Source organism: Cannabis sativa, chromosome 5 (genome assembly GCF_029168945.1).
Source record: "Cannabis sativa cultivar Pink pepper isolate KNU-18-1 chromosome 5, ASM2916894v1, whole genome shotgun sequence".
Taxonomy (NCBI): Eukaryota; Viridiplantae; Streptophyta; class Magnoliopsida; order Rosales; family Cannabaceae; genus Cannabis; species Cannabis sativa.
In genome coordinates, this window is record NC_083605.1 from 23541167 (window position 1) to 23554364 (window position 13198).

At 41.0% G+C, this 13198-nt stretch overlaps 1 protein-coding gene across 1 annotated transcript; it reads left to right on the forward strand.

Moving 5' to 3' along the window:
- Window positions 1-4589: 4589 nt before the first annotated feature.
- LOC133038228 (uncharacterized) lies at window positions 4590-6047 on the forward strand. Its single transcript, XM_061116318.1, has 2 exons — window positions 4590-4837; window positions 4955-6047. Exons 1-2 carry the CDS (start codon window positions 4590-4592, stop codon window positions 6045-6047), a joined length of 1341 nt encoding a protein of 446 aa, XP_060972301.1.
- The last annotated feature ends 7151 nt before the right edge of the window (window positions 6048-13198 follow it).

Consider the following 13198-nt stretch of genomic DNA (forward strand, 5'->3'; position numbering starts at 1 on the left):
ATAGGGCACTCACCTTCGTTCGTCTGGCGAAGCATTTGCTGGGGAAAAGAGTTGCTGCATAAAGGTTTAGTTTCAAAAATAGGAAATGGGCAGAACACTTCTACGATCCGAGATCATTGGATCCCGGGTCTTCGTCAGATCCCTACCCTTGCCCCTGTCCCCGATAAAGTAGCCTCGTTCATTTCTCCTTCTTCTTCCTGGGACCTAGTTAGCTTGCAAAGATGCTTTCCTCCTCATGTGGTTGAGCAAATCCTCTCCATTCCCCTCCCCCTGAACCCCCACCCCGACGAGTTCATTTGGGAACACTCCCAATCTGGGGTCTATTCGGCAAAATCAGGTTACCATCTCAGCCTCTCGTCCACTCCCCCCCGGATATACCTTCTTCCTCCTCCCCCTCGCCTTGGTGGAAAAACCTATGGCACCTTGCCCTCCCTGCCAAGGTAAAACACTTTGCCTTCCGAGCCACAAATTCAACCCTCCCCACTGCAAAAAACCTAGCCGTTAGGAAAATCATTAATTCCCCGGAGTGTGACCGTTGCGGAATGTCGGATGAGTCTGTCTCACATGCATTATTCTACTGCCGGAGCATTAGAAGAGTCTGGAAAGGTACACAATTTTATCATTACATTTTTACTCATTCTTCTGAGATTTTGTTCCACGACATTGCTGATATGATATATACATCTCTAACCAAAAAAGATGTCGAGTTGTTTCTTTGTACTGCTTGGTTTGTTTGGTTCAACGGGAACAAAGCCCTCAAAGGTCAAGCTCCCGACCCTGATCATGCAATCCTCAACTTGGCTCAAAGCTTCCTGGAAGACTACCAATCCTCTCAGCAGACTATTGTGCCTTCCTCCCGCCTTGGTCAGATAGTGGTTCAACCGTCTTGGTCCCCCCCAGCTGCAGGTCTTCTCAAGCTAAATGTGGATGCAGCAGTTTCCAAGGTCAACCGGAAAGCGGGTTTCGGAGGTATCATTAGAAACAGCGAAGGTTTGGTGGTCGCTGCCCTGGCCCAGCCACACTTCGGAGGAGGATCGGTCCCTACCCTGGAAGCAAAATCCCTCCTCTCTATGCTTCATTGGTGCCTTACAGAGCATTTTTTTGTCCATGAGGTGGAAACGGATTGCAAAGCCATTACTGATGCTTTCTCTCGCCATAAAGAAGACATTTCGGTGTTTGGTGACCTTATTCGTCAAATCAAGAATACTTTGTCTCAGTTCCCTGCTGCTCGGCTGTCTCACGTCTGCCGCGAGGCTAACACCCTGGCTGATAATCTTGCGCACCGAGCTCTAGGGTTAGATGAAGTAGCCATTTGGATTGGAGATGACCCCTGTAATCTTATTGAGTATCTTTCTTTCTAGCGGGCTCCCTTTCTTTCAAAAAAAAAAAATGAAAATTTTTTAACATGTGTATATTTTAGAAGATATGTATACTTAGATATTGTCGTACTTCTAAATATTTTTAGGAGTCACTCACTCACGTGCGAACGTGCAACCCCACTAGTTATAGTAAATGCCTAAAGGACTATGGTACCATGTAGCTCAATATCTCCATTTTAAGAAATAACTAATTTACACTATTGAAATAGTTAATGGTAAGGGCGGTCAAAAAATATTCAATTCATACAATTTAATTCAATTTAGTTTGTTAAGTGCATATTGGATTGAAAATTGTATCAGATATTGATTGACATTTTGAAGTAATCAATCCAATTCAATTTATACAAATTTATATATATTTTAAAAAAATATATAAATATATACAATTAAAATTTTAATGTAAAAAAATAATAATATAAAAATCTTATATATATCATAAATATATTTTACAATCTAATAAATTAAATGTACATTCCATTCTTATATATAAGAAAAATATAATCTAAAATAAAATTAAATATTTTTTAACATACAATATCCTTTGAATTTGTTATTTTAATTTATTGTTAGTAACATAAAATAACAATATTTTATTTTATTTTGTCGCTAATTATGTCAAAAAAAAAAATACTTTTAATAAAAATTAAATAATTCAATATTAAAAAGTAACAAATTCAAAAAACTGATCCAATCTGCATAGTTGCAAATTGGATTGGATTAGATTTGAGCTACTCTAAAGATTGGGGATTGAATCCAAAATATAAAATTCGTACTTAATACGAATCATATACACTATGAGTAAAATAGTACAAGTTAAATTGGATAAACACCCTTAATAAATAATTTAGAAATTTCACACCATGTAGTTAAATGTATCCTTATTTTAATGACTATTAATCACTAAATTACCTTTCGTCAAATAAAACTCATATTCTTAAAGGTAAAATGCGGCATAAATACCTAATGTTTTAGATTTTTTACACTTAAATACCTAATGTTTATTTTTGGAGGCAAAAATACCTAATGTTACAATTCTCTTACACCGTTACTACCACTTCCGTTAGCTCATAAATATGGATACGTGGAGGGTTCAGATACATTACATTTATTTTTTATTTTATTTTAAAACTTAATATTTTTAATATCAGAAACTAAATGATACTTATTTCAAAAAAAAAAAAAAACTTGTTCTCATAACAATTTTCACATGATATTGACACTTCAATTCGATAATCATGTTCCATATACTACACTGGTTCACTCAGCTATGGTAATTTAGTATTGCATTTCTCTTATTTTTTTTTAAAAAACAAGTAGTATTTAGTTTTTGATATTAAGAATATTAAATTTTAAAATAAAATAAATAAATGTAATGCATTTTGGCCCTCCACGTGTCCATATTTATGAGTTGATAACGAAAGTGGTAGTAACGGTGTAAGAGAATTATAACATTAGGTATTTTTACCTCCAAAAATAAACATTAGGTATTTAAGTGTATAAAATCTGAAACATTAGGCATTTATACCGCAATTTACCCAAAAAAATTAGTCATTTTTTAATATTTTTTATGTCTAATTATTTTTTTTTAATTATATTTCTAAGCATTTTTTAAATTATTATTATCATTTAGAAGCATATGACTGAAATATTCTACTATACCTATATTAATTTTGGTTCATTTAATATTATTTTAAAGTTATATTTTATCTTTTATAAGTTGTTAGTATATATATTTTATTTTGCGGTATATTTTTTTTTTTAATAATATATTATTTTTAGTTGATATTTAATCTATTTTCATATACATAACGATATTATAATAGTGGTAAATATGTTATTAAACTAATATAAAATAGCCCATTATTATTGTAGAGGTAAAAATTTGCTTAATATTTATGATATTTTTGAGAAGTCCAATATGCTAGTCAGACGAGCCCATCAATAATGGATCCAACAATATTGGGCCCAATAAGACAGTCAGACGAACTCACTAGGCCTTGAAATAGACTAACGAGTGAGCCTATGGGCCACAAGCCGGATCGTCCCGCAACCGGGTCCGAGCCCAGCCAGTCAGCCAAACGAGTGAAATCAAGTAAATATGGAACCAGTCACGAAGACGGTTACTACTCCCTAATAATTAGGGAAGTAACCAATTTGAACGAGTCCAACGGGTGACGTGGACAGAGGGCAACGACACTGAAAACACACGATAAAAGGAACCATACAGTCGCCTTTTCTAAGCTTTTCTCTTAAGCCTCACCATCGGAGTTACTCTTTTAGTCCGTCTGTCCGCTTGTCCACTCATCCGTCCGGCTACCATTTAAATTACATTTATTTCCCGTTATTATAATTTTTTACTATAATCGTACTGACTTGAGCGTTGGAGTCCAACGGGTGAAATCAAGTAAATATGGAACCAGTCAGGAAGACGGTTACTACTCCCTAATAATTAGTGAAGTAACCAATTTGAACGAGTCCAACGGGTGACGTGGACAGAAGGCAACGGCACTGAAAACACACGATAAAAGGAACCACACAGTCGCATTTTCTAAGCTTTTCTCTTAAGCCTCACCATCAGAGTTACTCTTTTAGTCCGTCTGTCCGCTTGTCCACTCATCCGTCCGGCTACCATTTAAATTACATTTATTTTCCGTTATTATAATTTTTTACTATAATCGTACTGACTTGAGCGTCGGAGTCCCTTTGGCTGACACCCCACCGGTGCTCCCAATTGAACTTTTGTCTCTCTCTTTGTTCTTGACAGATTGCTGGTTCCCAAATTCTGTAATTGCAGATTTCACCCTCTACAATTTGGCGCCGTCTGTGGGAAACTAGCAATCGTTCATTCGACAAAGACTCCAAAGGTTCACCTTGAGCACCATGGCCGACGTAACTGAGACTCCAGACCTAGCTTCCCAGATCGCTATCCTCACTGCCGAGGCAGCCAAGGAGCGAGAGCAAGCAACCAAAGATCGAGAGCAAGCGGCTAAAGACCGTGAGCAACTAGAAAAGCTACAAGCTGAAAACGCAGACCTGTTGGTGAGGATGGAGATCTTGTCATCCCAGAACATGACTGACCCTCCGCCACCTCCATTGGGGAGCCTCACTCCCAACTCCTCTATTGGCGGAGCAACAGGTTACGGCAACTGAGGCAGCCCGCCAAACGGTTAGCGCATCCCCAATTGCAGATCCGGCTTTGGCTCGCAAGCTATGGAAGCCCTCATTCAGCGTATCCCTGGGATGCCTGCTGCTATCAAGAAGAGTGCCGCAAGCTACTACGCCGACTCACCATTTGTCGATGAGATAGCTTTAGTGGAGATGCCTAAGAAATTTAGCTTCCCCAACATGAAGATGTTCGACGGGACATCTGACCCAGACGACCACATCGCCCAATATCGACAAAGGATGTTCACTGTGGCCATTCCACGTGACATGAGGGAAGCATGCATGTGTAAGGGGTTTGGTTCGAGTCTAATCGGACCAGCCCTCTAATGGTATACTAATTTGCCTAATAATTCTACTAAAACTTTTGCACAACTCACTGATACTTTTGTTGAGCAGTTTGCCAATAGCAGGAAATTAGAGAAACAATCAGAAGACCTTTACGTCATCGTCCAACGACGTGGGGAAGCACTGAGAGATTACTTGGGGCGCTTCAATAAAGAAAAAGTGTCTATTACCAATTGTAACCAACACACAGCCATCTCAGCCTTCCGCAAAGGACTTCGCTACGACTCAGATTTATACAAAGAACTCACCAAGTACCCCTGTAAGACTATGGAAGACGTCCTCGCCAAGGCATGGGCCCAAATCAAGTGGGAAGAAGATGAAGTCAACTACTACAGATCCTCTCCAAGAAAAGAGACTCGCAGAGATTCCAGAGTAGACAGACGGCACAACGACAGACGGTCTAAGCCATACCCGACTTCTAACAAGTCAGAGAACCGAAGAAGGGATTACAACCGGCCCACTGACACATATCCTCGAAGTGGACCGAAGATGCCCGAGTACAACTTGTCCATCTCACATGCTGAGGCTGTTCAAGTACTTAAGGGGCTTGGAAGCAAAGTAAAGTGGCCTGAGAAGATGAGGACTCCAGCTGACCCGAGGGACAGAAGCAAGTGGTGTGACTTCCACAACGACCATGGCCACCGGACTGAAGAGTGCATTGCCTTAAGATTAGAAGTAACCAACTTGCTAAAACGGGGCCACCTAGTCGACCACCTCACCGATAAAGGAAAGAAGACTTACCAGGGTCAGAGGGACACGATAGACAACCAGAGGGACGTAACACCGCCCAGGCCACCTGTTCATGAGGGAACAGTCAACGTAATAACAGGTGGCTCAGAAGTAAGTGGAGTCACCCAGTCAGCGTCAAAGAAACATGCACGTCAGGCTAACTGGACCAAAGGGGAGACCAGCAGAACATCTTCCTTACCGGAGCAAACCATCAGCTTCACGACATCAGAATCAACTAGGCTTCTTAACCCTCATCATGATGCTCTTGTTATTTCTCTTTATATAGCTAACTGTTTGACTAAACCTATACTTGTCGATAATGGCAGTTCAGCTAACATCCTTTTTTTGAGTGCTCTCAGGGAAATGGGAATTGACGAATCCAAAATTGTGAGGAAGACAACTGTCCTAATTGGATTTAGTGGTGAATAGAAAAATACCTCGGGAGAGATTGAGCTACCTGTGTATGCTGAAGGAGTCAACTTGTGCAATAGGTACCTGGTGATTGACTCCCCTTCTGCCACAACGTCATCCTCGGCAGGCCATGGATCCATGAGATGGAAGATGTACCTTCAACTTACCACCAAGCTTTAAGGTTTCCAACCAAATGGGGGCCGAAAGAAATTAGAGGGGAGCAGAAAGATTCAAGAAAATGCTACCGAACCACCATGAAGGCAAAACCAGCACAGTGATAGCAATTACAGCAGCGAGAGCTACCCAACTCCCAATCTGACCAACCTAATGTGGAGGAGCTAGACGAAGTCCAAATCCATCCAGAATTCCCAGACTACAAAGTCCAAATCGGAGCCCAGCTGGACCCCGACATGAGATCTAAACTTATTGAATTTTTGATTGCTAACCATGATCAATTTGCTTGGTCCCATGCGGATATGACCGGTATTGACCCTGAGATTATTATCCACAGGTTACAGGTAGATCCAAATTACCCACCCAGGAGACAGAAAAGAAGAAAGTTTGCCCCTGAGAGAAACCAAGCAATAAATGAAGAAGTCTAGAAGCTCATCGAGAACGGGTTTATAAGAGAAGTCCAGTACCTAGACTGGCTGGCAAACGTAGTGATTGTGAAAAAGAAAAATGGCAAGTGGAGGGTCTGCATCGATTTTACAGACCTCAACAAGGCGTGCCCAAAAGACTCATTTCCATTACCACATATTGACATGCTGGTAGACGCCACAGCAGGACACAAATTCCTTAGCTTCATGGATGCTTTCCCAGGATATAACCAGATCCTTATGCATCCAGAAGACCAGGAGAAGACAGCTTTCATGACCAACCTAGGAATCTTTTGTTACAAGGTGATGCCGTTCAGACTGAAGAATGCAAGAGCAACCTACCAACGCCTCGTGAACAAGATGTTCGCTGACCACCTGGGAAAGACCATGGAAGTCTACATCGACGACATGATAGTGAAATCACTAGTTGCAGAAGAGCACATCAATCATTTAAAACAATCTTTTGAAATACTTAGAAAATATAACATGAAGTTAAATCCTACTAAGTGTTCTTTTGGTGTGACTGCAGGCAAGTTCTTAGGCTATTTGGTGACACAACGAGGGATCGAAGCCAACCCAGCTCAGATTGACTCAATCCTAAGGATCCCCTCACCAACATGCATCAAAGATGTCCAAAAACTAACAGGCCGAATCGCTGCGCTAGGCCGATTCATCTCAAAGTCTTCTGAGCGATGCCATTCTTTCTTCAACACAGTTAGAAAATCAAAGGCATTTGAATGGATAGCCGAGTGTGAAGAAGCGTTGGACAAATTAAAGCAATACCTGACTAGCCCTCCACTATTATCAAAGCCAAAAGACAACGAAACCCTCTTTGTGTACCTAGCTGTCTCCGAGGCGGCAGTCAGAGCAGTCTTAGTAAGAGAGGATGAAGGTAAACAACTTCCAATTTATTATGTCTCTAAATCCTTACTTGATGCAGAAACTAGGTACAGTCAGCTAGAGAAATTAGCATTGGCACTCATTCACGCAGCCAGAAAGTTGCGTCCATACTTCCAATGCCACCCAATCACAGTACTCACCACCTTTCCCCTCAAGACCATACTACATAAACCAAAGTTTTCTGGCAGATTGACCAAGCGGGCAGTGGAGCTCAGCGAATATGACATCTCCTACAAGCCACGAACCGCCTTAAAATCTCAAGTATTAGCTGATTTCATTGCAGACTTTACACCTAACTCTCAAGTGCAGGCAGAAAAAGAACTTTTCCACCTTACAGAGGGACAGACAAATGGCACATGGGAATTACATGTAGACGGTTCAAGCAATGTAAGAGGAAGCGGATTAGGACTTGTTCTGACCTCACCCCAAGGTGAGAAGATCGAGCAAGCAATTAGATGTGGGTTTAGAGCTACAAACAATGAGGCAGAGTATGAGGCTATGATTGCTGGACTCGAACTGGCCAAAGAAATGGGAGCCAAAAGAATCAACGTCTTTAGCGATTCACAACTTGTAGTCAACCAAATGCAAGGTAGCTATCAGGCCCGAGATAGCAAAATGACAGCTTATCTTGAGAAAACAAAAGAGTTGCAATCTACCTTCGACGAGTTCACAGTCAGTCAGGTGCCTAGGGAAAATAATAGTCACGCAGACGCCTTAGCCAACCTTGGGTCTTCCATCCAGACAACTAGCCCCAAAACAATCCCAATGGTGTACCTCCAATGGCCTGCTGTCTGGAAGAAAGAAGAAGAAGGAGAAGTAAATGATGTCGCCAACGAAAAGACATGGATGACGCCCATCATCGAGTACTTAGAAAAAGATGTGCTACCAGAAGATAAGAATGAAGCCCGAAGAGTCAAGGCTCAGGCAGCTAGATTCTCAATAATACGAGGTAAGCTCTATAAACGATCCTATTTTGGTCCATATTTGAGATGTGTTAACCTTGTAGAAGCAAAATATATACTAGCTGAGCTTCACGAGGGTGAATGTGGCAACCATTCGAGAGGCAGAAGCTTAGCACACCGGGCCCTCACAATAGGCTACTATTGGCCTACTATGAGAGTTGACTCATCTGAATATACAAGATGGTGTGACAAAAGCCAACGTTTTGCACAAGTATCCCATCAGCCTCCTGAACGTCTCACATCGATCACATCCCCATGGCCCCTTATGAAATGGAGAATGGACATAGTTGGCAAATTGCCAACTGCACCTGGACAGAAGGTATATATGCTTGCAGTGACCGACTACTTGAGCAAGTGGATAGAAGAAGAATCGTTCCACCAAGTTCGAGACAAAGAAGTTAAGGGGTTCATTTGGAGAAATGTTATCTGTACATATGGCATTCCGAAAGAAATTGTGATAGACAATGGCTCACAGTTCATCAACCTCGACTTTCAAAACTTTTGTAAATTCTGGAACATTAAGTTAAGCTTCTCAACACCTAGATACCCTCAAGCCAATGGACAAGCAGAATCGTCTAATAAGACCATCATGAACACAATCAAAAAACGACTAGAGAATGCAAAGGGTAGATGTGCCGATGAATTGCTAGGAGTACTATGGTCCTACCGCACAATAGCCAGAACATCCACAGGAGAAACACCTTTCTCTCTAGCCTATGGAATGGAAGTGGTCATACAAACAGAAAGCGAAGTCCCAACAGCTAGACATGAACTGTCTACAGAAATGCAAAATTGGGAAGACATGTGCCACGAACTAGACACAGTCGACGAGAGAAAAGAAAGGGCATCTATAAGAATGGAAGCCGTACTCGGTCATTCAAGGTGGGAGACTGGGTGCTTTGTCGAGTTTTTCAAAACACCAAGGAAGCGGGAGCAGGTAAGCTAGCCCCAACATGGGAAGGGCCCTACCTGATCAGTAAGGTAGTCGGCAATGGAGCTTACAAACTCCAAACGGACAAAGGACGAGACATCAACAACAGTTGGAATGCTATTCACCTAAAGCAGTATCACACTTAAACCCCAAACTATTGTTCTGTTCTCTTTGCATTTGTTTTCTTTATCGGTCTTATGAGACCCACTCTTCTCAACACACTATTGCTAACAAATATTCATGCAGGGAGACAGAACTACATTTGGGCTTGATCCCTGGAAAGGGTATGTAGGCAGCTCTACGGAGTGCAGCCCCCTATCATAACCATTTTTTTTTTCTTCGTTTTAGGATAATGCGTCATTCAAGCTATTTGACATACAACATCCATTTGATAGTTTCATTTGACAACCCACCGAACAAAAATAAATTCAAGACAATATTCTACTGAAATAGAAGCACAACGCATACAACGAATCACATAGTCCAAACATCATTCCAAACTACTAAGTCTAAATCTAACTCAGCTGACCTACATTTAGACTAAGGGGAAAATGGGGTACCAGACCCATACAAGTCAGCCAAACCAGCTACTACAACAAATACATAATGCATACAACAAACATCATTCCAAAATACTAAGTCTAAGTCCAATTTGGCTGACCTACATTTAGACTAAGGAGAAAATGGGGTACCAGACCCATGCAAGTCAGCCAACCAGACAAAAGTTCATATTACAACATTAAAAACATAAAACACTTGACATATAGTTAACTCAAGAGAGATGTGAGTCATCCACCGGGAGATCGTTCGTAGTCATCTCTTCAAACGAGTTAGCCAGTTGGCTAGTTCGAGCGTCTTCCTTGGCCCTCATTTGCAGCAATTCTTCATAGTCAGCAATGTACTGGGGTATGTCCCAAGACTCGGCCTTGTTGTCTCGATACTCCATTGCCATTTTTCTGCGACACTAGATCTCAGCCTCCAGTCCAATTTCGACTAACCGACCTTTCAACATGTCCACACGAGCTTGGGCAGTAGCAAGATCAGCCAAGGCAGACTTCAAACGATTAGAATCTTGCTCCTTAGCATCAAGTTGAGTTCGTAACTATTCTCTGACACGGTCAAGCTCTTTCTTGCAGCTCTTCAGCTCCTTAATCTCCCCGTATAAATTATCACGCTCAGTCCTCATGTCCTTCATTTTCTCCTTCATGTTCTTGATCTTATCCAAGGCGTACATAAGCCCTTGCATACCCTGTCATACAATATAAAGTACCATAATAGTCAGACATAATAATATCGCGAGTTTATCCACACATAAATTGTAACATGGGAATGCATGCATACCTGAAAGGAGCGAGAGATGGACAACTCCATGGAAGCTATTTCTCCGATGTTCTCAAAACGAGCTCGATCCTCTAGAAATAATAGCTTACTGGCCTCACCAAGGTGTAGGCCAAACTCAGAATGCGCAGCCGCTGAAGATGGAAAAGAAAGATCAACTGTATTACTCAACCAATCGGTCGACTCAACCGGATACGGTCTCTTGTTATTCTTCTTCTGAGCCCTCGCATAAGGACAAGAAGGAGCAGCAGTAGTAACAGCCTCCTTCTCAACACTAGGAGTCGTCCTAGTCTTCTGTTTGCGTGAGCGTAAACGTTCCATAGCACCGTCACCAGCCAGAGGAAGAGTGAAAGAAGATTGGGCCATGAATCGATCTGCAAAATCTCGTCCGTCTGATCTCAATTCAGGTAGAAATAAAGGTTCGCATCCCAAAATTTCCAAACTTCTTTGGAGTATAGTAACTTGAGACTTAGCATGATTCTTAGGATGAGATATACCTCCGGGTTGACGGGGAACGTGATGCCACAAAGTGCTATCTCGAAGAGAAGAATTAGACAATAGAACGTTCCAATAACGCTCCTCCTCCGCAATTTGAAGAACTTGATCAACTCTCCCTGGTGCTTGACAACACACCCAACTAAATGGAAGGCCAATCCTACCTACAAAGAAGACAAATCAACCAGTTAGGCATGCATCAATAAACCATAACAAATAAGGGCGTAATTCGACACCAAAACTATGACACTTACTAGCAGGAGACCACGAATGGGGAATCCCACGATCAACCGATAATCCTAGAGCATCAAAAAGAACAAAGAAAAAATCCTCCTTCCATCGCTTAGCTTCTTTAACGCCAAGAATCAGATGGTCACTACCGTTTTTAACGGTAAGTTGGTACCTACCTTTATCATGTGGATGCTCTTTCAAGTAGTAAACGTGCAAGACTTCAGCAACCGTAAATGTAATGTTATGCCTTTCGGTCAACACTTCTACGGCCATAAGAACACGCCAAGCATTTGGCATTAGCTGACTGGGAGAGATACCATGATAGGAGCATAGTTCAGACATCAATCTAGGGAGAGGAAATCAGAAACCATACTTGAATGGAAGCTCGTACAAACATGTCCAACCTGGTATCTTCCAGTCAGCCCGTTCCCCGCTAGCTGAAGCGTACAAACTAATGTGTATGGGAATATTATAACGACGACGAATTTTTGACAAGTCATTCAAGGTTATTACTGACCTAGGATTAACACCCGAAAGTATATCGCCCGACTCAGTATCACTCCTAGGGCGATCAGTATCTACTCCAACCCCAGACGCATAACAACCGACATCTGTATCCTCACACCCGTCATCCAACACATAACCTACCACCCCAGTAGGAATATTTGAAGGATCATCAGACGAACTGGTCATCTTATTAGACGAAGTGGCACAACTACCATGGTTGCTGATAGACATAGCAAAAAACCCACCTAGAACAAAGATACTGGACTAAGAGCGAGTTCACCAAAAATATAATCATATAGAAAGCCAAACACCGGCTAGACAGAACAAAAAGATATGTATATATACCACAGCTCAAGCTGGCCAAAAATAACTATACATAAAAACGGACGCCATAATAATGCTCACCAACCGGACATACGTGTTCTAAATAGACCACCAGTTATGGTCCTCTAATTAACTAAAGGAAGACAATATTCTAGCTAGCAACACAGTCATTATTCAAATCACACTTACTGCTATGCAAAGACAAACAGTAAAAATGTAGATTTTTACTACCTGCAAAGATCAAACACAAACACAAACATACAACAAGTAAAATATATTTACTCATCTACATCACAAAAATAAATATGAGCATGTACAAGAACATGAAAAACATAACAAGAACATTCAAGGGAGAAGGTTTAGAAAACTTACCTCTTGAAAGCCTCCTTCTAAAACTACAAGTCTCACTTCACCAAGAGCTCCAACAAATGTGAACAAGAGTGAAAGTAACTCACTATATTTATAGGCAAAAGGAGACATTAGATGAGTGACAAGTGTCTCCCATCCCATCTGATCATCACATAAAAAATATATATTTAACTGGAATATATATGGACATCACAAATATTTCTCATATATGCATATGTCTATCTCCCTTGTAAACTTTGTAAACTGTAGAGGTATTATCAAATAAGACGGACAAGTTGTCTACTCATTTGTGAAATAGACATATGATACACAAGAGTAATATATCGTGGAGATAGACATGATAATAATCTACTACAATGATAATATATATTTGGTACTTTTCAGTGGACAAGTATGTAGACGTTTGTATATGTCCTCAGTCAATGACATGCAATAAGGAGTACTATATACATATGCCTATCTCACAAAGCTGTCAATCTGTCAATCTCGCAAAGCAAGAACCATCAATATATG